Genomic DNA, 27,962 nt, shown 5'->3' with positions numbered 1-27,962 from the left:
GAAATGGGCCAGTAACTAAGCCGAGGTGACTGAGCCTAACGGGACCTGGAACCTGGGGCTCTAACCCATAACCCATACCTCCCAACTGTACCATTTTGACAGCTCAACCTGCAGTCCCGGCTTGTTAATGAAATGTCCCGACTTTCTCTTTGATCTCCTGCACTGAACAGCCAGAAAAAAGATACAAAGTTTCTAACTTAATTGGCTTTTGGCAAAAAGCCCAGAACAGCCACCAGGTGCAAAGATACTTTTGTAACAATTTTGAGATAAGCAAATAAGTAATTGTAACAATGAAGATAAAAATGTCACATCTTTAAGGGCAATGCACCTTAACTAGCAAAACAGTAATAACTGAAAAAAAACACAGAAATGTGTTCAAACTTTCATAGCCTGCCAAATTATGTAAAATTAACATTTGTGTGGCCAAAAAAATGGGCGTGGTCCAACTCTTTTTGTCCCTCTTTCTATTTCCAAAATGTTGGGAGGTATGCTCTAACCTACTCTGATCAGAGACAGGGCCTGACTTAATGGACAACAGCTACAGTGAGGGCCTATTGAAACAGGACTTGAAAGGGCTTAAAACTGGCAGCCTGGTTTTCCGAATTAGGAAAACCAGACAGAATTCCCTGAGATTGACGCATTGATCGGCAAATCGTTGATTGCCACTTCATAGCCCCGCCTCTGACGTTACAGCCCTGCCCCCAGTGCTCTGGTGCGCCTCCTCTCGGTAGAGCGGTGCAGGCGGCGGGTGCTATGACCACGCCTACCCGAGGGGCCTAAATTGCAATGTGAGTGAAGTCCTTCCCTGACTGACACACTAAGTGGAATCTGTAGCTTTTCCTGCACTTTACCCTCACAGGGGATCTCCGTCTCCCTTCTGCTGCCAGATCTGTGCCTGCTCTCTCCTTGCCTTCACTTCCTTTTTCCCAGCATCCCTCACACAGTCACATGACATCGGCCTTGCTGTTTCCTGATTGCCTAACACTGCCATCTCCAGTCCGTAACCCACTTCTGCACTTCTCTCTCTGGTGCTACCGCGTCACAGGTGCTTAACTGGAAGCGAATGAGAAGAAAAGCGGGAACGTGACAAGATGTCGGGGCTGGCGGTGCTGTGCAACGTTTGCTTCCAGAAGGCCGACGTCGGTGAAAGTCCCCGTTTTATATTGACCAGTTGTGGACATGTTCTTTGTGAGCAGTGTCTCCAGAAAGGTACAAATCCTGCTTCCATGTGTTTTAATCTGTCAGTGGGTGGGACCAGCGGGAGAGTGTGCGTCGGGTCTAATACAAAATGGCGGCTCTAAAAATAAAACAGGCAGTCATGGTAGAACAAAAGTGAATTGTCTGCAAATATGAGTTTCACTACGACTCCGATGCTCCACAGAACCATAATAAACGGAACTCTTTTTCTTTAGTCACTTTACATCTGTGGTAAAACCCGAGCCTCACAACTAGTTGTGTTATGTGGGACCACCAGTCATATTATACAGACACCAGAATGGGTATCACAGGGCAAGTTCGGCACAGGGCCCAGGGGCACTAGCTGGCAACTTTCTTCAGACTCCAGTGATCATACCTCCCAACTGTCCCGTTTTTAGAGGGACAGTCCCTCTTTTGACAGCTCAACCCGCAGTCCCTCGTTGGTACTGGAAAGTCCAGTTTCTCTCTGCACTGAACAGCCAGAAAAAGAAACAATGTTACTAAATTAATTGGCTTTTGGCCAAGAACAGCCACAGTAGCAGATAAGATACTTTTGTAACATTTTCGAGATAAGCAAATAAGTAATTGTAACAATATAAGATAACAGGTCCCTTGGGAGAAGTTAGACTCACGGCTTAAAGGGCAATTCACCTTTATTAGCAAAACTGTAATAACTGAAAATATGTTCAAACTTTCATAACCTGCCAAAATTTGTAAAATGAACGTGGTAATTAGGGGGTGTGGCCACACAAATGGGTGTGGCCAAAACAATTCGGGAGGTATGCAGTGATCTCTTCTCATTTCAAGGTTATGTCACTTCCTATAATTCACATACAAGTGAATGTTAAGCCCAAAAACTGAAGAAGCCCAAACTCTCCTGAAGATTAGCTCACATAACAGACAATGTTGGCCAGTCTGTGGAAGAGGTGAGGCCAAGGTATAATGGGGTGTGGTTCCAAAAAAAACGGCCTGCCAGGTTGATATTCGTGCTGTTTGTTTCTCATGCCTCTGTTTATTCATAATAATATCAGAAATATGAAATAAAACACAATGTTAGTTAAAAGGCTATTCATACGGAGCTGTCAAGGCCGAGGGATCATAGTTAAATAAGTCCTCATTTACACTTTTTCCAGCCAAAAAAACCCACTAGTTTTCTATCTCTTCTACTGTTAACTTTCCTTTAAAGGGGTGGTTCACCTTTAAGTTAACTTTTAGTACGCTATAGAATTGCATATTCTAAGAAACTTTTTCATTGGTCTGTATTATTTTTTTTTTTTATTATTTCGCTTCTTCTTCTGACTCTTTTCATCTTTCAAATGGGGGGGTCACTGACCCCATCTAAAAAACAAATGCTCTTTAAGGCTACAAATCATTGCTGCTTTTTATTACTCATCTTTCTATTCAGACCCTCTCCTATTCATATTCCAGTCTCTTATTCAAACCAATGCAGGGTTGCTAGGGCAGTTTGGACCCTAGCAACCAGATTGCTGAAATGGCAAACTGGGGAGCTGCTGAATAAAATCCTAAATAATTCAAAAACCACAAATAATAAGAAATGAAAACCAATTGCATTTTGTCTCAGAATATCACTCTCTACTTCATACTAAAAAGATAACTCAAAGGTGACCAACCTCTTCAAGTATATTGTTACCAATATTGTTACCAGTCTGCTTCCTCTCTAGTTACTCCTCTGCTGACAGATGCAATCCTTTTATCCTGTCATTGTCATTAGACAACTTTAACCTTAAAGGAGTTGTTCACCTTTAAATTACATTTTAGTATGACATAGAGAGTGATATTCTTAGTCAATTTGCAATTGGTTTTCATTTTTTTATTAATTTTGGTTTTTGAGTTATTTAGCTTTTTATTCAGCAGCTCTCCAGTCTGCAATTTTCAGCAATCTGATTGCAAGGGTTCAAATTCCCCTAGCAACCATGCACTGATTTGAATAAGAGACTGGATTATGAATAGGAGAGGTCTTGAATAAAGAATAAGGAATACAAAAGTAGCCATAACAATAAATGTGTATCCTTAGAGTATTTGTTTTTAGATGGGGTCAGTGACCCTCATTTGAATGTTGGAAAGAGTCAGAAGTAGAAGGAAAATAATGGAAATACGATAAAAAATAATAATAATGAAGACCAACTAAAAAGTTGCTGGGGAGTGGACATTCTATAACATACTAAAAGGTACCTCAAAGGTGAACCACCCCTGATAATATAAAAATTATAGAGCAAAATAGATGGAAAATTCCCTCAACAAAATTGTATACTGAGTTTTTAGCATTTTCTTGCTTTTCGTCAGGATACCAGACACCTATTTATTGCTGGGGTAAAGTGGCAAACATTTATTGTAATGCCCTACATTTTTCTTTTCCCCAGAATTCCAGAGCCACTAACCAACTGCAATTATTAATTTGCTTGTAAGATGCATCTTCATCTTTATGGTGCTGCACAATGTGGTTTGCACTCAGAGGCAGACAGCTAAGACTGATGTAGGGAACTCACAATGTTTTTTTTTATTCTCCCACAGTTTCGCTCTAACTAGGTACCACTGCATAGCAGCATGGACCCATTGGGCCCTTCTCATCCCAGGCAAATGGCAGCCCTACTTGCTCCTAGATATACTGATTTCTGATACTGATGGAACAGTTCAGTGTAAAAATAAAAACCGGGTAAATAGACTGTGCAAAATGAAAAATGTTTCTAATATAGTTATGATATGTAAAGGTGGCCATACACAGGTAGATTAAAGCTGCCAATATTGGTCCATTAGACCAGGGCTGGGCCAGGCCAGCCGGGCGCCATAGGCAACACCCGACTGTTGCCACAGAGAAAGAGAGGGGAGGGAGGAGATGGAGGAGAGGAAGGGAGGGTGGGGACAGCGACAGAGGGGAGGGGACAGCGATGGAGGGGAGGGAGTGGTGAGCGATGGAGGGGAGAGGAGGGGAGGGACAGCGACAGAGGGAAGAGTGACAGAAGGTAGTGTGGGGTGATCGATGGAGGGGAGATCGATGGAGGGAAGGGAGGGTTGAGTGATGGAGGGGAGAGGAGGGAGGGGTGAGCGACAGAGGGGAGAGGAGGGAGGGGACAGTAATGAAGGGGAGAACAACAGAGGGGAGAGCAATGGAGGGAGGAAGAGTTGACCCTCTGCCTTTTACTTACCCCTAGTTCCGGCCCTGCTTTAGACCGATTCAGCAGGTTATCTGCCAGTGTATGGGGTTTCCAAGGATTCTCCCCACTCAATCTCTGGCCAAGATATTGATTGTAGAGGTTTGATTTTTCTGGTGATCGAGAACCGCATTGGCTAGTTGCTGCAGTCCTATAACCCGTCTGTGCCCATTCTATTCATTGTAATCCGATCATTCAGCCATAGGGCCTAGGGTTGATATTGCCCTGTTGTTAGTGTAATGTAATGTATAAAGGCTGGAGTGAATGGATGTGTAACATAATAGCCAGAACACTACTTCCTGCTTTTCAGCTCTCTAACTCTGAGTTAGTCAGAGACTATAAGGGGGACCACATGGGACATAACTGTTAAGTGATTTTGCAATTGATCCTCAGCATTCAGCTCAGATTCAAAAGCAAAAAGTTATGACCCATGTGCCCCCCCTTAAGTCACTGATTGGTTACTGCCTGGTCAGTGGAAACCAAGAGAGCTGAAAAGCAGGAAGTAGTGTCCTGGCTATTATGTTACACATCCAGTCACTCCAGCCTTTATACATTACATTTTTGGCTAACTAACTAGATTTGATAAATTTTTTTATTCTACACAGTCTATTTATTTACCCAGTTTTTATTTTAATAGTGAACAATTATTTTAAGAGTTACAACAACAAGGCATTGGTGCTTTCAATGTGACCTTTTAATAAATACATTTAAATAATGGTCCTTGTGTTTTCCAGTGATACAATCGTATATTTCATCATTCTGTTATTTTTCCAGAGCTAGAAGACCATACATTGGGGAAAATTCACTAACCTCTGGAAAATCACCAGCGACGGTTTCGCTCACATTGCCACACTTCGACAGGCGAAAATTCGCCAGGACAACGCTAATTCACTAAAATGCAAAATTGCGTCCAGGGCTCAGAATGATGGCGACAATTCGCTAGCGTTAATTCGGCAAGCAAAGCAAAGTTGCGCTAGCATTGGCTAATTTGCATACGGTGGGAAGTTAAATTTCAATGGACGTATATGTTGCAGCAAATTAGGGATGCACCGAATTCAGGATTCGGTTCGGGATTCAGCCAGGATTCGGCCTAATCCTTCTGCCTGGCCGAACCGAATCCGAATCCTAATTTGCATATGGAAATTAGGGGCGGTGAGGGAAGTTTTGTGACTTTTTGTCACAAAACAAGGAAGTAAAAAATGTTTTCCCATTCCCATCCCTAATTTGCATATGCAAATTAGGATTCGGATTCAGTTCGGTATTCGGCCGAATCTTTCACAAGGATACGGGGGTTTGGCCGTATCCAAAATAGTGGATTCAGTGCATCCCTACAGCAAATACACTACACTACACAAGCCCAGGGAACCTTAATAAAATAAAATAAAGTTGTTATATTGCCCTACACATGAGCCCAGTGTATAGTTTATGTGCCATATGTTAGGAAATGTAGGGGGGAAGCCGGGTACCCTAAAAAAAAGAGTCGGCAGTGTTTTTTGGAACTTTAATGCACTTCACCTGGTCTGAGGTGGTGAAGGCAAGTCTGGCGCAAGAGGTAACGTTCACTAAAATCTGCATCTTAGTGAATTTGCGTAGTTACGTCCATTCGCCAGAGCGAAAATTCGCCTGGCGTTAGAGTGTATATGTAGGGGGGCCCTAAAATTAATTTGCTGTGGGGCCCAGTAACATCCCGTTTACACCACTGGGCATTGTTCTGCGTGAGCCAGAGAAACATGAGCAGAGCATGTAAATAACGTGAGAGAAAGGGAAATGTGTTATTATTACAAACTTACAGTATTTCACACACAATTGGGTTACATCTTACAGTGCATTATTGCTAAAAATCAAAGGCTGCTTTGTGAACTAATGTGCCTTTCATTAAAGGTAAGAAAGAAGAATGTACAGTGTGTAGAACGTCTTGCCGTGTGATATTTCTTTCAAATCAGGTATTTGCTTTATCAAGTATTTTACATTGCCTTTGATTTACTGCCCATTTGTACAAATATTTCACTTAACTAAATAGTTTTATTTTAACTGTTTGTATCTTATCTGCTCCTACACAAGAACAGACATTTCAGCATTTTTATATCATATTTTGGAGGGTTGAGTAAAACACAAAAGCGAGGGGTCTGACATATCAGGAATATACTTTTTAAATTTTTTTGAAAAACATTAACATTATTATATTTTGAATATTGGCTAGTAGTGATTTTGAGCACGCCCCTCTCTAATTCTAACTTTTTATATTAGTTATTGGTGTTTTTTGTTTGTTTTCCTGTATATTTAGAGGCACATTATTCCAGGGTCGAATTTAAAACTCCCATAAACTACCATGAACTTGAAAATGAGACCAATCGACATTTATTAAAAAAAAATCGAATTTTCTAAACTCAGGTGAATAGGATCGACCCGAAAACTTGAATTGAATTTGAATCAAATTTGATTCAAGTTTTAAAAACTAAATTCGAGTTTTTTCTCTGAATAAAACTTGATTGTCAGGAAGGTTGCAAACATCACCAAATTGATCCCTCGACGTCTCCCATTGGCTTATATAGCAATTCAGCAGGTTTTAGGTGGTGAATAGTAAATTTGAGTTCTTAAAGGGCTAGAGTATGATAAATCTCCAAAACAGTTTTGTAAAAAAAAATCGAATTTCGACCCTTGATAAATCTGCCCCTTAATGTTTACACCCATTTATTGTAGAGGTATGGGACTTGTTATCTAGAATGCTTTGGACCTGGGGTTTTCCAGATAACTGATTTTTCCATCATTTGGATCTTCATACCTTAAGTCTACTAGAAAATCAGTAAATATTAAATAAACCCAATAGGCTGGTTTTGCATCCAATAAGGATTAATTATATCTTAGTTGGGGTCAAGTACAAGCTACTGTTTTATTACTACAGAGAATGATATAGTGAATAATAATAATCTTCTGGATATGATAAAAAAAGGAATGTACTGAGTCCATAATTTTTGTATTTGGATAAATTCCAGAGCCTGGACTACGATAAAATCATTGAACCCAAACTCTAATTTGAGCATGAGGAATAAAAAACTGCATAGTATGAACAAAAATGTGTGGCCTTCCAATCTCGTGTGCCTTAAAATTGCATGACATTAGGGTCCTGGATTTGTTTGGCTGCATACAACAGATTTAGCTGATTCTTGCAAAAAAAGAAATCCTGAATTTATTCCAACCATATACCCATTTATTTATCCTTCTTTATTGAAGATAATTACATAAATAAATCAAACATGACTAGAAAAGACGAAATTATAAAGAGCAATGGCACCTCATTGTTTTGCAATATATAATTGGACAAATTAAAAAAGGGTTACGAATCTAACAAATAGCACTCATTTGAAACACAGACATTTAGGGGCACATTTACCTAGGGTCGAAGTAAAATCCTTCGACTTCGAATATCGAAGTCGAAGGATTTACCGCTATTCCTACGATCGAACGATTTGAAGGATTTTAATCCATCGATCGAAGGATATTCAGAAAATTGTTAGGAAGCCTATGGGGACCTTCCCCATAGGCTAACATTGGCCTTGGTAGGTTTTAGGTGGCAAACTAGGGGGTCGAAGAATTTTTTAAAAAGACAGTACTTCGACTATCGAATGGTTGAATAGTCGAACGATTTTTAGTTTAGTTTTAAGTCGAAGGTCGTAGTCGTAGCCCATTCGATGGTTGAAGTAGCCGTATTCGACCATTTGAAATTTCTAACTATTTTTCCTCTATTCTTTCACTCGAACTAAGTAAATGGGCCCCTTGGTCCAAGGTACAAGGTTGTTCAACAGACCAGGTTCAACATTTCTTTTTTATATTTGATATTCAATAATCTGCCGTCTCCCATAGACTCAATTTTATCCAAATAATCCAGATTTTTAAAAATGATTCCCTTTTTCTCTGTAATAATAAAACAGTAACAGTAGCATCATCTAACATGACAAATGTAATGTAATTATTGGATGATACCCAGTGACAGGACACACTAAGGAGTTTTTTATATTTTTTAGTTATTAAAGTCCAAATGCTAACAACTAAAAAAAATCGTTTTTTTACTATAAAATCAGAATTTTTAATGGAGAAAAAAATTCCGAGGCTGCAAAAAGTCACAATCCGAAATTACTCCATCTTCAACCTGTCGAGGTCAAAGGCAGAGGTCCTATTTGCAATTTGAAAATATTATTGAATGCACTGGATTTCATATGATAATCCAAACATTTCAGAGCAGATTTATTAAGGGGTCGAATAGTAAATTTGAATTAGAATTGTCAAGTTTTATAATTCACACATTTTGAATTTTAATCCCCCCTTTCGAATGTGCAGTCATTATGCTGGGAATGTGGGTGTTAGTCTGGAAAACCACGGTCTGTAATCAGTATCTCCAGCCAGGTGGGGCTTTCTACCACCCTTAAAGGAGAAGTAAACCCTAAAAATTAATATGGGTAAAAATGGCATATTTTATATAGTGAACTTATCGCACGAGGCTAAAGTTTGAGCTTGTCAATAGCAGCAATGATCCAGGACTTCAAACTTGTCACAGGGGGTCACCATCTTGGAAAGTGTCTGTGACACTCACATGCTCAGTGGGCTCTGATTGGCTGTTGAGAAGCTAAGCTTAGGGCTCGTCACTAATTATCCAGCAGAAAATGATCTTTCCTGGCTGTAATATAAGCTGATGCTACAGGTTTGCTGATTATTACATTCTGATGCTAATTGCCCTGGTTTCTGTGCTGCCATGTAGTAATTATCTGTATTAATTACTAATCAGCCTTATATTGTGACATTTCTATTCTGTGTGTACTGTATATTGTGAGTGGGTCCCTAAGCTCAGTAAGTGACAGCAGCACAGAGCTTGTGCAGTGAATCAGCAGAAAAGAAGATGGGGAGCTACTGGGGCATCTTTGGAGACACAGATCTTTACTGCTAAAGGGCTGTGGTTGCCTTGGGCTGGTACAGAAGCATAAAACATCATGTACAACATTTCTAGCTACTTCTTTAGTTAAGCTTTAGTTCTCATTTAAGACCAGTAGCAGCTTCTAGGAACGGGACATAAAGGGGCATATTTATCAAGGGTCGAGTTTCGAATTGAAAAAACTTCGAAACTCGAATTCAAAATGACCAACCGAACTGAGGTCAAAGTTTTTTGGGGGTTGAAGTGGTCCGTATTCGGCCTAATTCGAATTGTATGATCGAAGGAATAGCGCCTTCAATCTACTTCGATTCAACGTTTTTTCAACTTCGACCTTCGATCTCCCAAACTCGCCCAATTACCTCCATACAGGTTCTAGGAGGTCCCCCATAGGCTAAAACTGCACTTCGGCAGCTCTTGAAGTCGAAGTTTTAAATTGACAGTACATGATAAATTTCGTTATTCGAATTTCAAAGTTTTTTTCAACTTCGAATCAAAGTTGGAATATTCGATGTTCGAAGTACCCAAAAATTACTTCGAAATTTGAAGTTTTCAACTTCGAACCTTCACTTCGACCTTTGCTAAATCTGCCCCAAAATGTAAAATCGGAGTTTGTATTGTTTTTTTGATGTTTTTTGCTCTAATCTAAATGAAGGACAATGTTTTAATCATTTTAATTACTTGTTTCTTTTCTTTTTTTCAGACAAATCCAGAAGTCAAGATGCTTTTTATGGACCTAAATACGCTATGCAAAAAATTTTCAACTGAATTTACACAGGTACTTGATCAGGGCTCGAGTTAAAGGAACAGTTAAGTGTAAAAATAAAACTGGGCAAAAAGATAGGCTGTGCAAAGTTAGGTGGCCAAAAAAAGTAATCTATAAAGTCTGGCGTGAACAGATAAAATTATGGAGAATCGTTGGCAGCGCACAATCATTACAGAAAAAAATTAGGGGTTATTTATCGAAATCCGAATTTATCTGATTATATAAAATAAAAAAGACAGACCAAACTAGAATCCACGATTAAACAAAGTACGGGGAAAAACTCAATAAAATCCAGTGAAAAGCTGAATCATACAATGTTTTTGGATATACAGCCTTACGTGTTTTGTGTTACACACACTATGGGGCAGATTTATATATGGTCGAATATCGAGGGTTAATTAACCCTCGATATTCGACTGCCGAATGTAAATCCTTCGACTTCGAATATCGAAGGTGAAGGATTTACCGCAAATAGTTCGGTCGAACGAAAAATCGTTTTAATTTTAATCCATCGATCGAACGATTTTTCTTCGACCTAAAAATTGTTAGAAAGCCTATGGGGACCTTCCCCATAGGCTAACATTGCACCTCGGTAGGTTTTAGGTGGCGAAGTAGGGGGTCGAAGTTTTTTTTTAAAGAGACAGTACTTCGACTATAGAATGGTCGAATATTCGAACGATTTTTAGTTCGAATCGTTCGATTCGAAGTCGTAGTCGAAGTAGCCAATTCCATGGTCGAAGTAGCCAAAAAAACCATTGGAAATTTGAAGGTTTTTTTATTCTATTCCTTCACTTGAGCTAAGTAAATGGGCCCCCTTGTCATAGGCAATGAGCCTATGACTAAGGGGTAGATTTACTAAGCTCGAGTGAATAGTTTGAATCCAAAAATATTCTAATTTCGAAGTAATTTTGTTGGGTACTTCGACCATTGAATTGGTCAAATTCGATCAAAAATCATTCGGCCATTCGATAATCGAAGTACTGTCTCTTCGATCCAATACGTCGCCAAATAAAAGCTACCGAATTGAATGTTAGCCTATGGGGACATTGTAGATAGGCTGTATATGTGGCTGTATATTGCTGTATATTGTAGGCTGTATATGTGGACATAATCGTGATTTTATCTGCCTGGTGGAAGAATGCCTTTATTCTGAGTGCCAGCTCAACAAGTTTTTGTTTGCACCAGTTCCCCATACATATAAAAATAATTTCTCTCTCTCATCGGTTTTAAAATATCACAAGGTTCTGTTTGACATTCCCGGAAATGCTTTTTAGGCTCTATTGCAGTAAATTTAATATGCAAGAGCAGTGAAACAAAAACTTATGAATTAGTCATTAGTCTCATCAAATCAAAATCTAATGCAACTTTTTACTTTCAGGTTTGTGAATTTCAGGAAAGTCATAGAAAGCGGTTAAGAACATACTACAACGGAAAGGTAAAAATATATATTTTTAAAGCATTTCTTTACCTCTTTACCACTTCTTTACCAGCTTGACCACTTTATCTCTGTAATGTACCATACAGGCAAGGAACATGTTATCCAGAATGCTCGAGACCTGGGGTTTTTTTCATACCTTAAGCCTAATAAAAATCATTTAAACATTAAAGAAACCCAACAGGATTGTTTTCCTCCATTAAAGATTACATCTTAGGGGCCGATTCACTAAGGGTCAAATATTGAGGGTTAATTAACCCTTGATATTCGACTAGGAATTAAAATCCTTCGACTTCGAATATTGAAGTCGAAGGATTTAGCGCAGATAGTTCGATCGAACGATCGAAGGATAACTCCTTCGATCGAACGATAAAATCCTTTGAATCTAATGATTCGAAGGATTTTAATCCAACGATCGAAGGAATATCCTTCGATCAAAAAAAGTTAGCCAAGCCTATGGGGGCTAACATTGACTTCGTTAGCTTTTAGATGGCGAACTAGGGGGTCGAAGTTTTTTTTAAAGAGACAGTACTTCGACTATCGAATGGTCCAATAGTCGAACGATTTTTACTACGAATCCTTCGATTCGAAGTCGTAGTCGAAGGTCGAAGTAGCCCATTCGATGGTCGAAGTAGCCCAAAAAAAACTTCGAAATTCAAAGTTTTTTACCTTCAAATCCTTCACTCGAAGTTACTGAATCGGCCCCTCACTGTACAGAGAATTATAGAGAGTTATAGAATGGCCAACTTTTCAGTTTGTCTTCATTATTTATTTTTTGTAGTTTTTGAATTATTTGCTTTTGACTCTTTTTCAACTTTTCGAACCCCATCTTAAAAAAAAAAAATGCTCTGTAAGGCTACAAATGTATTGGAACTGCTTTTTTTTTTAATTACTCATCTTTCTATCCAGGCCTCTCCTATTCATATTCCAGTCTCTTATGCTAAATAACAATTTATAAAAAATAAAAACCAATTGTAAATTTTCTCGGAATATCATTCTTCACAACATACTAAAAGTTGAGTCAAAGGTGAACAACCCCTTTAAAATAGAGTCTAGGGGCAAATTCACTAACCTCCGAAAATTCACCAGCAACAGCTTCGCTCACAGCGTAACAAATCGCCAGACGTAGATTCGCCAGGACAAGGCTAATTCACTAAAATCCGAAGTTGCGTCCAAGGCACCGAGCGCTGTCGAAGTTGCGCTAGCGTTACTGCAGCAAGCGAAGCGAAGTTGCACTAAGGTTGCCTAATTTGCATACGTCGGGAAGTTAAAGTTGAATGGACGTATATGTTGCAGCAAATACATTACACTACACAAGCCTGGGAAACCTTAATAAAAGAAAATAGAGGTGTTATATTGCCCTACACATGAGCCCAGTGTATAGTTCATGTGCCATTTGTAAGGAAATGTAGGGGGGAAGCCGGGTACCCCAGAAAAAATTTACGATCTCTTGCAGCCTATCACCCTAAAAAATGTCGCCAGCGTTTTTTGGGACTTTTCAACTATTTTTTGAGGAACTCCTATCTACTCTGGTCTGAGGTGGCGAAGGCAAGTCTGGCGCAAGATGTAACGTTCATTAAAATCCACATCTTAGTGAATTTGTGTAGTTACGTCCATTTGCCAGAGCGCAACTTCGCCAGGCGTAAGGGAGCGAATTACCACTAGAGTCTATCTCCATCGCTAGCGAGGTTAAGCCAGCGACCGTAACGAAAGTAACAAAATGACGTCACACTGGCGTATTTTCGCTAACGTTAGTCACTTCGCCCTTTAGTAAATCTGCCCCATTGACAGAAGGCCTTCCCATATTTATGAACTTTCTGGATAATGGGTTTCCTGATAACAGAGCTGGATCCCATGCCTGTACTATCATATATAAGAAATGCAAGCCTTTAGAGCAAGCTCAGCTTAAAATGTCAGTATGTAAAACAAGATACATTTAAAAAGACACAAAAGAAGAAAACCTTTCAATAGAAATAGTGGAATTAAAAAATGGAATTTAGTTGATCATCCGGCATTTAAATGTTTTTTAGGGTCAGTCACCCGACCAACCAGGCACTTCAAAATCAATATGTAAAAAAATTAGATCATAAAGGACCTGTTATTTGGAAACCTGTTATTTTTCGAATTACAGCAAGGCCATTTCCCACTGACTCCATTTTAATCAAATAGTTAAAAATGCTTTTTTTTTTTCTCTGTAATAATAAAAAGCACATTGTATTTGATCCCAACTAAGATATACTAATTTTCTAGTACACTTAAGATATGCAGATTTAAATAATAGAAGACCCTTTATCTGGAAAACCCCAACTGTGATAGAAAAATATTCTAGGAAAATGTAGTTATACAGTCAGTCAAACCACTTTCACCCGACTAGCAGGGGCGTAACCCTGCGGCTGCAGGGGGGCCCAGGAGGTATAGGGGCCCCACGAGGCCCTAATTCATATACAATTTCAATAAATATTGGAGAAACAAGTCAACCTCTAAACATTTTGGGGGCCTGAAAAATAATTTGCTGTGGGGCCCAGTAATACAGTATTTAGTTACGCCACTGCTGACTAGCAAATTAAACTCCCATTTTCAGGGAGGCAAAATAGGAATTTTATAAGCTTACTGCCATAATTATCAATTGTAAAATCATTGTTCTTATAGATCACAAAACTAGAGGAAACGATAAAGAAGCTAAGCCAGCAACTACAAAGGTATGTTTATTACAGATTACACAAACCCAAAAGTTTAAATATGTGTGACTTTTAAAGGAAACATAATATCCCATTTTATTTTAAAACCATTTATTGTTTTATACATTTATGAGAGTTTATTTAGGTTTAGATATCATATATTTATATAGTTTTAATTGTGGCATTTACTGTGCTTCAGCTAAGCCTCCCCTGTTAGAGTGTAACAAAATAGTAGTAGTAGTAGTAGTAGTAGAGACCGTGCCACTCCGTATCTAAGCAGGAATCTACATGCATTGCATATGGTTGAACTGTTATATTGTGTGAACCTGAAATTTATGATTATTATTATTATTATTAACTTTTATTTATATAGCGCCAGCATATTTCGCAGCGCTGTAAAGTAAATGTGTTTATACAACTAAATCACATTAATCACATACATAGAACATATGGAGTTACATACATCACAACCAATACCGGTACAAAAGCTGAGGAAGGCCCTGTGCAAATTAAACATGAAATCCAATTTCTATTTTTTATTAAAGCATTCATAGCTGTTGTAAACTCATTTAAACATCTCAGCTGTCAATCAAATATTGTCTGCCCCTCCTCTATGCCTTAGGCAATTACTTTCACTTTCCATTCAGCACTTCCTACATGTCACTGCTCTCCCCACATTCCCCCGTTCTCTTCACCATTTAATTGTGTAGCCAGGACATGGGGATGGACATCAGGTCCCCCATTCTGGTGCACAAACAAGATTCTGAGATGATACAAGACTTGTCTTAATAACAGTGTCCACAAAATGGCTGCTGCCTGCTTGCTGTAATGATGAGTTCCCAGACTGAAGGAAACAAGATTCAAATAATTAACAAGAGTAATTAAAGTTCATTTTGCTTGACTAATGTGATAAAATAGGATTTTGAATAATTTTTTTGGGTGACTGGTCCCCTTTAAGCCACAAAATATTCAACTCACTTGGCTGATCACTTGATGGCGCCGTATATATAAATGATGATGAAGATGACAGGTGTACAAAGAGGTGGGTATTCATTAGTGTTCCTGAACATTGCCTACCAGAACAAGTGTCCATAGTGATTTCCTCTCTCCCTGACATGGATGATGGTGATCATGAGAAAGTAAATAGCAGACATGACATTCATTTGATTACTTCACTATATCCAGATCGGTCAGCATGGCAGTCAACGGTCAATTTAATATTTATTCTAAAAGCAGGAAATAGCAGACGACTGGAAGCCTTTCTTCACTTTGGTATTAGATCTATGTGTTCTCATCCCAGAACATGTCAAGGAGACCTATAGAGGTTATGTCTTCAAAGTTGTCTGGAAATTTGTTTGCAGCTCATGAATTAACCATTTCCTTTATTTCAGCACCAAACTATACAGAGATTCACAAGAGTTCCAGTTTCAAGATGCAAGGTAAATAAAGGAATCATTTTGTGTTCTGCTCTTATTTTTTACATAATAAATGATTGTAACTGCAGAAAATCCACAAGGTATCCAATAGGGTTCCATTTGTGCCCAGTAAATTTTGTCTACAAAAATACATTTTGTCTACACATATACACAGTGGCATAACTAGATGTTACTGGGCCCCACAGCAAATTAATTTTAGGGCCCCCAACATATCCAGAGGTTGTTCTATTTTATCAATATTTTTTGAAATTGTATATGAACTAAAACATCCTGGGGCCCCTATACCTCCTGGGCCCCCCTGCAGCCGCAGGGTCTGCTTCCTCTATAGTTACGCCCCTGCATATACATTTTGTCTACAGAAATATCCCCAGTACACAGAATGAATGTCTTTCAAGGTACACATGTCAATGTGACCATATACAATGGTAAAATATACAAAAGACATTTACTGATCAAAATCGAGTTTGTGCACAAAAGGATATCATTATATTACAAATTCAATTTTGTAAATTTTAACACATTCTGTCTCACAAATGTATAACATACGTGTAACAGAACCAGTGACATATAAGGGGTTATGTATCAAAGGTTGGATTTATAATTTTTTTTTACTCTAATAAATTCGAATATACTCACAACCAGAATGGGAGGTTATTTATGAAACAAATGAAACGTTTAACACTCGATCGAATCATGGATCGACCCAAAAATCATGACAGGTAAAGTCAGGTCTAGTTCTGCTTCAAATGCACATGCTCCTGAGAGCATAGATTGCAATGGAGTGCACCTGAGTGATGCGAAATAGAACCTGTCAGCCCCCTGTAATTCTGCATTTTCTTTACAGGAGAAAAAAACAGAAGAAATATCTTATGTTTGCTAAGTCCCCATTGGTGAGATTTGGGAGGAGGGTGGTCCTCAGGGCGGGGGTTGTCAAGGTGGTCAGAAGGTTTTCGTTTTTAGAATCCTTTTCTAGAGATTTTTATTGTAGATACAGGTATAGAGCTTACCTCCCAACTTTCCCGTTTTGAGCGGGACAGCCCGCTGTCACGGATTTGTTCCGAGTTTCTCTTTGATCTGCTGCACTGAAAAGCCAGAAACTGATACAAAGTTTCTAACTTAATTGGGTCTTGGCAAACAGCCCAGAATAGATACTTAACATTCTTTTGTAAGAGTTTGATAAGATAAGAACGAAACTTGCAAAACTCTAATAACATATAAGGGGTTATGTATCATATTTAAACCACAGAAATGTGTTCAAACTTTCATAACCTGTCAAATTATGTAAAATGAACATGGTAATTAGGGGATGTGGCCACAAAAATGTGCGTGGACACATTTTTCCCCGCGCGCTACGCGCACCAAATCTTTTTGTCCCTCTTTCTGTTTCCTATATGTTGGGAGGTATGATAGAGGACTGCTGTACACAGTGGGCTAACTATAGAGGAAAAGAAGAAGACCCAGCGGTCCAAAGAGGGCCCGGACTGTGGGGTCTTCTACCTCTATAGCTAATAAGAAAACCCCCTTCTCCCCAGCAGCTCTGTTACCGGCGAGGAAGGGGGATACAAATTGGGGAGGGACATGGGCGTAGTTGGGGGTGGGATGTGGGTGGGGCAGAGGTGGGGCAGGAAGTGGGCAGAGGCAGGGCGGGAAGTGAATGGGAGGATGGGAATTGAATTTTGCAAGGGGGCCTGGCACACTCTAGTTACACCACTGGCTGTAAACGTCTCCTAGAGAGTTGGGTCTTACTAATTACAGGCACTTTTCTTATCTGTTTGCCTTCTAGTTACAGTTTGAGGCCCTCACAGTCTCATAATCGATTCTCTGTTCCAAACACTTCAAGATATTCAGGTACCAGTAAGTACTGTATATTGTGTGAGGAAATATCTTATACAATTGAGGAGTTAGATAAATGTACTGTATGTGGAATGCATCAGCTCACTTAAAATTAGCATCAGTCATTTTTCTCTTTTCACTCATTATGTGTACACCAGAACTGTGGAAGAAAGTATAGAAAAGCAAAAAAAAAGACAACTTTCAAAAACTAACAACTGAATAAATATCGATTGACTGATACACAACCACATTCTTATATTTAAAGTAGAACTGAAGCCTAACTAAAGAAGTAGGTAGAAATGTTGTACATGATGTTTTGTGCTTCTGTACCAGCCCAAGGCAACCACAGCACTTTAGCAGTAAAGATCTGTGTCTCCAAAGATGCCCCAGTAGCTCCCCATCTTCTTTTCTGCTGATTCACTGCACATGCTCTGTGCTGCTGTCACTTACTGAGCTTAGGGAGCCACTCACAATATACAGTACACATAGAATAGAAATGTCACAATATAAGGCTGATTAGTAATTAATACACATAATTACTACATGGCAGCACAAAAACCAGTGCAATTAGCATCAGAATTTAATAATCAGCAAACCTGTAGCATCAGCTTATATTACAGCCAGGGACGCTCATTTTCTGCTGGATAATTAGTGACGAGCCCTAAACTTAGCTTCTCAACAGCCAATCAGAGCCCACTGAGCATGTGAGTGTCACAGACACTTTCCAAGATGGTGACCCCCTGTGACAAGTTTGAAGTCCTGGATCATTGCTGCTATTGACAAGCTAGAATTTTAGGCTGGTGCAATAAATCCACTACATAAAATATGGCATTTTTAGCCATATTCATTTTTAGGGTTTAGTTCTCCTTTAAAGAGAATACAAAATGCTACAACAACGGTTTTGTTGTTTCTGCCTCCATCTGCAGGTAATGTGCAGCATTGACAGGACTGGAATCAACCTATTCTTGAGCACATGATTCCCATGTGATACCTAAATAATGGCAATGTAGTATGGAACCTGTTATCAAGGTTATCCAGGACCTGGGTTTTTTTGGATTATGGGGTTTTTCCATAATTTGGATCGCCATAATTTATGTCTACTAAAAAATACTTTAAATATTAGAAAACAATAGAAGTGCTTTTCCTACAATACAGGTTAATTATATCTTAGTTGGGATCAAGTACAGGATACTGTTTTATTATTACAGAGAAAAATTAGAATTATTTGCTTAAAATGGATCTATGGGAGATGGCCTTAATGTAATTTGTAGCTTTCTGGATAACAAGTTTCAGTAAAATGGATCCCATACCAATATTGCTATTTTTGGGCAGGGCACTTTTTACCTCTTGTGTCTGGTTATTGATAGGTTTTCTATATAAATCTGTATGTTACTTGTACAGGTATGGGACCTGTTATCCAGAAGGCTCAGGGATTTTCTGGACAATGGATCTTTCTGTAATGTGGATCTTAATCCTTAAGTCTACTAGAAAATCATGTAAACACTAAATAAACCCAATAGGCTGGTTTTGCTTCCAATAAGGATTAATTATATCTCAGTTGGGATCAAGTACAAGTTACTGTTTTATTATTACAGAGAAAAAGGAAATCATTTTTCAAAATGTGATTTATGAAGATGGGATTCCCATAATTCAAAACTTTCTGGATAACAGATAATGTATCCCATATCACATATGAATCGGCAACATTTTAAAAATTTGGATAATTTGGATAAAATGGAGTCTATGGGAGACAGCATTTCCGTAATTCAGTTTTCTGGATAATGGTGTATTGTACATGATAATAATATTGTTTGAGTCTTTGCTCTTTTATTACCCACTGCAGCACATCCTGATAAGCAAACTGGATATTTCTCTCAACTGCCAGATGAGAAAATGTATGTATATTTGCACAATGTTACACCAATTGTCAAGGACTGTTTTTAGAGCCTGAATATGGAGACCGTAGCTTTACAAAGAAACAGGGAAACAAGATTATGGCTACACATCAGCTTATTTATATAAACTATAGTAGTACTTATCTGTTATCTACTGTGTATCCTGTGCTTGAATGGCTCCCCCATGGCTACACATCAGCTTATTTATATAAACTATAGTAGTACTTATCTGTTATCTACTGTGCATCCTGTGCCTGAATGGCTGCCCCCATGGCTACACAGCAGCTTGTTTATATAAACTATAGTAGTACTTATCTGTTATCTACTGTGTATCCTGTGCTTGAATGTCTGCCCCCATGGCTACACAGCAGCTTGTTTATATAAACTATAGTAGTACTTATCTGTTATCTACTGTGTATCCTGTGCTTGAATGGCTGCCCCCATGGCTACACAGCAGCTTGTTTACATAAACTATAGTAGTACTTATCTGTTATCTACTGTGTATCATGTGCTTGAATGGCTGCCCCCATGGCTACACAGCTGCTTGTTTATATAAACTATAGTAGTACTTATCTGTTATCTACTGTGTATCCTGTGCTTGAATGGCTGCCCCCATGGCTACACAGCAGCTTGTTTATATAAACTATAGTAGTACTTATCTGTTATCTACTGTGTATCATGTGCTTGAATGGCTGCCCCCATGGCTACACAGCTGCTTGTTTATATAAACTATAGTAGTACTTATCTGTTATCTACTGTGTATCCTGTGCTTGAATGGCTGCCCCCATGGCTACACAGCAGCTTCTTTATATAAACTATAGTAGTACTTATCTGTTATCTACTGTGTATCCTGTGCTTGAATGGCTGCCCCCATGGCTACACAGCTGCTTGTTTATATAAACTATAGTAGTACTTATCTGTTATCTACTGTGTCTCCTGTGCTTGAATGGCTGCCCCCATGGCTACACAGCAGCTTGTTTATATAAACTATAGTAGTACTTATCTGTTATCTACTGTGTCTCCTGTGCTTGAATGGCTGCCCCCACCAACACCAATATAAAATGTGTAATTAATGTATAGCATTACAGTTTTGTTTATTAGGCAACTTGGACAAGTGCTCCCCTCCTTGAAAAACACATTTGCACAGAGAAAGTCACTTACCTGTTGTTCCAGGTTCCCATGTCCCAGGTATCCCTTGTACCAATTTGAGCTGGTGCATATATATCTCTGAGCATTCTCCCACCTAGGTTGATACAGGGGATACCTGGTAATATAGAGATGATAGTGGTCCACTTAAAATTATATCAGGTTGGTGTCAGCAGAGGGTAGAGATAACAAATGCAAAAAAGTGCTAAATAGAATCCAAATGTCAGCAGTAGTGGGGGGTAATGTAAAGGCACAGTACTTTTTGCACATTTCTTCAATGGCCCAAGGTAGGCGGCTAGTGATGAGATTCAGCGGAGAGTGTCACCCCCCCCAATGATTTTACCATTTGTTTCTACTTTAAAAAAAAGAACAGTTGCTCCCTGTAATGAACCACATGGCATATTGAATTAGATAGAAGATATCTTTTTTACTTGCAGTCATTTTTAAAGTGATATAGCCTATTTTTTTAAGTTCACAAATGCCTACACTTGAGTGTATACTGTGAGTGGCTTTATCAGTGGAGTTTGGAATCATTCTTTTACAACTTGTATTTTTCAACAGGGAGGTCGAACATTATTCTGTCAAAAAGAATGTAAGTTGTATGTTTCGCTACGATAAAACAACAGGGTTCAAGTATGTCCGCAAGTGCAATGATGGTACCCTCAGTTAAAATTACAGTAATTGCAACAAAATATGTTCCTGGCACTTCCATATAGTTGCACTCAGCAACAGGCACAGATATTACTCTCACTCCAAACACTGGAAAGCCAGACTTTAATATAGTTGCGTATGATTTGCTGCAAAATGTGTGGAAGTTGCAGTCATTTTGGTAAATTGGGCGCAGGTGCAGTAGGCATAGTACAATGGGCACAAACGCATCGCAACCACAATCACACTGGAATTCTGGGAAAACTACTGCATTGTGAGGAAAAAACATGGCAGTTTTGCTTGATATTGCATTTTGTTTGCTGCACTTGCTGATTTACATGAGCCCTAATATCTCTAGTCCTCTATTTGTATTTCTATTTGTATTTATCTATAACTACTGTCTTTGCATGGTTAGCTGTGCTGCTTGTTTTTGTATTTTCAGTCTGTCCACCCCTTCTTTTGTGCATATAATATTACGGAATTGTTTTGATATATAATACTATAATACAGTATAGCACTTCAGCCAACCCAGCATTAATGGTATAGGATCACAGATCCAAACAAACAGGCATTTGATTAAGGGGCAGATTTATTAAGGTTTGAATGGTGACTTCAAGTTTTCTAACTTTTTTTGGGTCAAAACTTGAATTAGAATTTGAGTTTTATCAAACCTCCTCCTTGGATACAGTTCTGCCACGTTCATTTACAAGTCAATGGTTGAGGTCCTTTGAACCATTTGAAGATTGAGCAAAACTCGATCCAAAGTTCAAGTCCTTTTGAAATTCGATCGAATATTAGATGTTGTTTCATAATTAACCTCCCATTCTATTTGTGAGTACATCAAATGAGGAAGAAAATACTATGCTCCCCCTTACAGATTTTAACCATGGCTACAATTAGCCAATCTACAGAGCTGAATACATAAATATAGAATCATGCCAAATTCCAGCACTTTTTGCTTGATTTGTATTATAATGAATTCTTTAGAGGTCGTTTACATATTTGAAGGGAAATGTATGGGCAGCCATAAGCTCAAGGGCCCTGCCCATCCCCTAACTTGTTCATTACTCAGGCTTTTTATCCAGTGCAGAGGGCAGCCAGACCCGGAGCAGAAGAGCATTAAAGGGTGCACTTAGTAAATGACCCATGGAGTGTCCACTTGAATCCAAACACAACTGATAGGTAGCTGAAAGGGGAAACATTTTTACTCCTATTGCTTATAATTGAATGTGCCTGTTTTTGGATATTTCGTGTTCGTTGAAATCCAAAAATGATCTAGTTAGTGCATGCCTTTTATGGAAAGTATTTATAGTAACATCTGAATATTGGCATTTTGTAGTGTGAGACAATCACTGCACCAGGTAGATTATCAGTGATCAGTCCTCCTCAAGATGGACGTATGGGTAAGTAGGCTTTTTATTTATATATAAAAGTTTTATTTTTTTGTTAAAACCATAAGCTATTCTTACTACAGTTTAGAGAAGGTTGACTTTTAGAGGGATGCAAATATATACAAGAACTTACAGTACAAAGTACAGTGCTAGTATTGTTCAAAGTGTGTAGACTAAAGTCTAATGGTGCTCGCCAGTAGTGGCCTTGACATGTTTTATTTTTTTCCAATATTTAAATATGTGTGGGCAGTGTCAGATTGGCCCACCAGAATACCAGGAAATCTTCTGGTGGGCCCAGGTGTCAGTGGGCCCTCTTCCTTCTAACCATGTAGCCTATTTCATGGTCATTCCCTATTTCTTTATAGGAAAATAAATACTTTTTTTTAAATACTTAATGGAAGAATACAGTAAGTAGATATAAAAGACTAGTTGAATAAAGAGGTTGAGTGGGGAATAATAGTTTGGAAAGTGAGCCCACAGTCTAAGAATTTCTGGTGGGCCCCTGACATCCAAATCCGACACTGGTGTGGACAGTGGAGTAATTATAGAGGAAGCAGACCCCGCAGGGCAGCCCGTGGGAAAAGGGGTCCTGGACTGTGGGGCCTGCTACCTCTATAGTTAACAAGAAACTCGGCTTCCCCAACTGCTCTCTTACATGCGGCGGGGAAGCAAAGACACAGGCGGAGTTCAGACGGGGAGTGGGCGGAGTTCAGACGGGGAGTGGGCGGAGTCCAGGTAGGGAGTGGGAAAGCAGAGACACAGGGGCGGAGTCCGGGCAGTGAGTGGGCAGAGTCCAGGCAGGGAGTGGGCAGAGTCAGGACAGGAGTGGGTGGAGATGAAAAGTGGGCAGGAGGATGGGGATCTAAGTGAGCTGGGCCCCTCTGAAGATTTTTTTGCAGGGGCCCCGGCGCACTCTAGATACGCCTGTATGGGGAGAAATGGCAAAAAGATCCACCAGCACCCATAAGAGAGATTTTGCACCACACTGGTTAGCGGACACCATCCTCCAACATCCATTGAGTGCTCACCTTTGAGGGTGTAATCCACTGTGTACTAAGAGGAGACCATATTAGGCTTTTGCCAAAGAAATATTCGGAAGAATGAGAGAATGCAAAAAGTATTCTTACAATGCCACTCACTGCTGAGTAAGGAGCTTTCAAAAAACCTGATCAGTGTCACTCAGCCACAGTTACTTGGAAGTCTAAACACCATCAACATTTGGAAGATACTTTTTTCTGGACACATCAAACCCAGACATCTCTCTAACTCAAAACAGATAATGTAGACACAGATGATATACTGTACAGGCTGTTTAATGAAAAATATTGTTGGAACACTGTACCATAGTTAGTCCCTACATTTCCATTACGTTTCTTTCGGTAGGTTGTTAATCTTGTATAACACACACTGCACCCATTTACCAGATTAACAGTACCTCCCCTCATTGTTATTATAGTACAGATGATTTTTTTGTAGTTCCAGTAGAAAAAGCCCCGCTGCCATTGTATTTGTGGGTGATATCCCATGTTAAGTATATACAGTCTCTAAATAAATCAAGGTGCAAAAACAAAAAGAAACAAAAGTTACTCCTGGCAGGTGCTCTGCCTGCAACAAATAAAGAAAAAAATGTAGTGTATTTGCTGATAATGGAGTGGCAACATAGTGAGTTAGTGTATGGAATACATTACATCACATAAACAGGAGTGCCCATAGGGATGTAGGCATTATGGGCAGCGGTTGTGAGTTGACAAGGGCCCAAAATTTTTCATTTCTTTAAAAACAAGATAAAATAATTATTTTTATTCAACAGGTCATGTGTCCTACAGGAGCTCAAGCCATAGCAACACCCCCTTATCTGTAAGGTAAGAAACTGGTTCAGTTTGTTTGACCATACAGGGTGACGAGTTTATCTTTATCTAAAGTTTTTTCAATCTATGTGATTTTTCATCAGAAAACAAAAGTAGCCAAAAATAGCTGACAAGATTTTTTAACCTGACCTTTGGACTAGATATTGGTCGGGTAGGCCCATCAGAGTGCCCTATTCATGGGCAGATAAGCTGCTGACTCCGACTGAAGGAGTAGAACCAACAGCTAAAATCTGCCAGTGTATGGCCACCTTAAAGGAGAAGGAAACCCCCTGGGCGCAAAAATCCCTCCCCTGTGTTGCCCCCCCTCCCTCCTCCCCCCTGGTCTACCTGTCCCGCCCCTAACTTGTTACTCACCGGCGCACAGGCGCCATCTTCTCCCAAGCGATCTTCTTCCTGCTTCGACCGGCGTTTTTGGTGCATGCGCAGTAGGAGCATTTCGCCGGTACGGATCTACTGCGCATGCGCCAAAAGTCACAAAGTTTTCTGATTTCACTTTGTGACTTTTGGAGCATGCGCAGTAGATCCCGTACCAGTGAAATGCTCCTACTGCGCATGCACCAAAAACGCCGGTCGAAGCAGGAAGAAGATAATTTGGGAGAAGATGGCGCCTGTGAACTCTGTGGACAGGACCTGCGCAGAGAGGTGAGTAATAAGTTAGGGGCATTTGCCCGGCGGGACAGGTAGGCCAGGGGGGAGGAGGGAGGGGGGGAAACACAGGGGAGGGGGGAGGGTTTTTGCGCCCAGGGAATTTCCTTCTCCTTTAAGACAGAGTTAAAGTTATTGTCATTTAAGTAAACTATTTCCTCATCGGATGTCTAACATAACAGAACACTATTTCCTGCTTTTCAGCTCTCTAACTCTGAGTTAGTCAGTAACTATAAGGGGGCCTCATGGGACATAAGATGAATAGTCCAAATTTGATTTGAATTTAAAAAAAAATTGAATTCTGAGTTTATTGGAGTTTTTAGAAACTCCCATAAACTCAAAATTCGACCCTTGATAAATCTGCTCAGAAGAGTCTACCTTTTGGATCACTAGAACATTAGCCTAGTCCTTTACCTATTTGACTATTTTTAGAGTTACACAGACTCCTGGAACTACTACAGCTGCACAAACTTTAATATTTGGAACATTTGAGTCAGCATTTTCATTTTTCCTATTGGACTATGGCTTACCTTGTGCTCTTTTTCATCTTCAATTTGTGCGTATGTTAGCCTCCCATCCACTTAGACTGTAAGCTCTACGGGGCAGGGACTTCCATTCCACTTTTTAATTTACCACATAACATTTAAGCTCTTAGTCCTCATATGATTTCTATGAATATTTATTATGTGATGTGTCTTCCCTGTTTATACTTTTTTATATATTGTACTTGTATTCACTGTACGGCTCCTTAACAGCGCTTTACAAATAAAGTTATACATACATACCTACTACTGATCATAAAATCTACAGTGCTGGCTAATAAATATATGACTGTCAGCTCTGTAAATTAAAAGTTTGCACTTTCCTCTGTGATTGGGGTGGCACATGCAGTACAAGAAGAATGTCTATTTTGCCATGGCCCTGTAACTTGTTATTTTGCCTCATTCATACAGTACCAGCCTATAGAGTTGTGTACATAATGTATGTGGGTTTCTTCATATAAACCTAAAGGGGAACTCCACCCAAATATGTTTTGTTTAATTACTGTGTGTTTATTTATTTCAATACAGGTCAAATCCACTTGGAGCCTTCAATCAGTCTAATGCTTTTCACCAGCTTTCACAATCTTCATTGCAAGCAAACCAAACAAGTGCTTGGGATCTGTTGGGTCTAAGAACACATCAAGCCTATCAACAGTCTCCCCACTCTTCTCAGTCGTGCAGTACAAGGCAACCAATTAGCCTCCCTAATATCCTACACAGGCAGAATCTGAGCAAAAAAACTCCTTAAAAATGAGTTAACACATTATATTTCTTACTAAAGGTGGCCATACACAGGTAGATTTAAGCTGCAAACTTGTGTCCTGTAGACTGATTCGGCAACCTATCTGCCAGTGTATGGGGCCCTCTGATAAGCCTCTGTGATTGATATCTGGCAAGAAATTGGCCAGATCTGGATCAGGCAGGTTGGATTTCCTGCCTGATCAAGGGCATCTTTGGGTAGTTTATGTGGTCCTCTCCCATCGGCTGGTATTCCCATCATTGTAATCTGATTGTTTGGCCCTAGGTTCGCCAGATATCGCCACCTTTAGCAGGCATATGAGGGTCAAGATCTGCTTATTTGGTGGCCTCAGTAAACGAGCTGATTTTTAAGGGTAAGGTCACACCTGGAGATTTGGGGAGATTTAGTCGCCCGGCGACTAATCACGACGAGGAAACTTCAGAAAATGAAGCACCGCGAGTGCCATGCCGCAGGCGTTTTTTTGCATTCTAGCAGACGGAAGACAGGGGGAAGCAGTTTGGGGAAATTAGTCGCCCCAAAGAAGAGGCGATTAGTCGTCGGGCGACTATATCTCCCCGAATCTCACCGTGTGATATTACCCTTAGTGTTTGGCCACCTTAATGTTTGTTGTCGGTTCAGATAACCGTGTTTCATGTTTGTTTATTGATAAAAGAGGTGCAGTTGTGTTGATATTGGAACATAAGTAAATATCGTATGTACAGAAGCCCTGGGGATATGGTGCCATTATCCAACTCACTCAAGAGAAGAACACTTAATTGTTCTCCCGTTAGAACAGGGCGCCCCTTTCTATGGATTTAAACTTGTTGCTTATTTTTTCAGATAGTAAGTCTAAGGCAATTTATTTTTCAGAAGTTCTCATTCCTAACCTACAGGAAAATGTCAAGTTTATCGATCTGCTGAAATTTGTTGTGTGTTTCTTTTCTAATGTTCTAATACAATATTTTAGGCCTATGGCACAAAGGTGTTTTGCCCACCACAGTTTTTTGGAGGGTTACCAATTGCCCCGGACGTACTCTTTTGTAAAATGTGGATGTTTGAAGGCTGTAATCACCTGAAAAGTGTCAGAGCTGCTGACACTTTTGTATTTCATTCAACACATTAAGAGGGGCCAGGGGACATTTTTCCTTGATTTCTAGGGGCCCATTCATTATGTTCGAGTGAAGGAATAGAAGAAAAAAAACTTCGAATTTCGAAGTGTTTTTTTGGCTACTTCGACCATCGAATGGGCTACTTCGACCTTCGACTACGACTTCGAATCGAACGATTCGAACTAAAAATCGTTCGACTATTCGACCATTCGATAGTCAAAGTACTGTCTCTTTAAGAAAAAACTTCAACCCCCTAGTTCGCCACCAAAAACCTATCGAGGCCAATGTTAGCCTTGGCTAAATTGGCTAAGTTTTTTTGGTCGAAGGATAATCCTTATATCGTTGGATTAAAATCCTTCGAATCATTCAATTCGAAGGATTTAATCGTTCGATCGAACGATTATTCCTTCGATCGTTCGATCAAAGTATTTGCGCAAAATCCTTCGACTTCGATATTCGAAGACGAAGGATTTTCATTCCCCAGTCGAATATCGAGGGTTAATTAACCCTCGATATTCGACCCTTGATGAATTTGCCCCCTGG

General features: G+C 39.5%; 1 protein-coding gene across 1 annotated transcript; it reads left to right on the top strand.

The window, feature by feature from the left end:
* The first annotated feature begins 915 nt into the window (after window positions 1–915).
* LOC108705828 (probable E3 SUMO-protein ligase RNF212) lies at window positions 916–26,746 on the top strand. The gene is made up of 12 exons (XM_041579371.1): window positions 916–1,209; window positions 6,249–6,310; window positions 9,992–10,066; window positions 11,433–11,489; window positions 14,139–14,188; window positions 15,559–15,606; window positions 17,387–17,451; window positions 19,280–19,331; window positions 21,039–21,069; window positions 22,465–22,528; window positions 24,327–24,378; window positions 26,100–26,746. The coding sequence occupies exons 1-12, from the start codon at window positions 1,092–1,094 to the stop codon at window positions 26,317–26,319; spliced, it is 894 nt and encodes a 297-aa protein (XP_041435305.1). The 5' UTR covers window positions 916–1,091; the 3' UTR covers window positions 26,320–26,746.
* Window positions 26,747–27,962: the final 1,216 nt, after the last annotated feature.

This window comes from Xenopus laevis, chromosome 1S, assembly GCF_017654675.1.
Source record: "Xenopus laevis strain J_2021 chromosome 1S, Xenopus_laevis_v10.1, whole genome shotgun sequence".
In the NCBI taxonomy this organism is placed as follows: domain Eukaryota; kingdom Metazoa; phylum Chordata; class Amphibia; order Anura; family Pipidae; genus Xenopus; species Xenopus laevis.
Note: the sequence above shows the minus strand (reverse complement) of the source record. Positions and strands in the feature narration are given on the sequence as shown.

What these genes read in the sequence shown, in the direction of transcription:
- LOC108705828 (XM_041579371.1), top strand. Translation starts at nt 1,092, where the DNA reads ATGTCGGGGCTGGCGGTGCTGTGCAACGTTTGCTTCCAGAAGGCCGAC. An exon ending in TGATATTTCTTTCAAATCAG is followed by an intron (nt 6,311 to 9,991) that starts GTATTTGCTTTA and finishes TCTTTTTTTCAG; the next exon opens with ACAAATCCAGAAGTCAAGAT. An exon ending in CAACTGCCAGATGAGAAAAT is followed by an intron (nt 19,332 to 21,038) that starts GTATGTATATTT and finishes ATTTTTCAACAG; the next exon opens with GGAGGTCGAACATTATTCTG.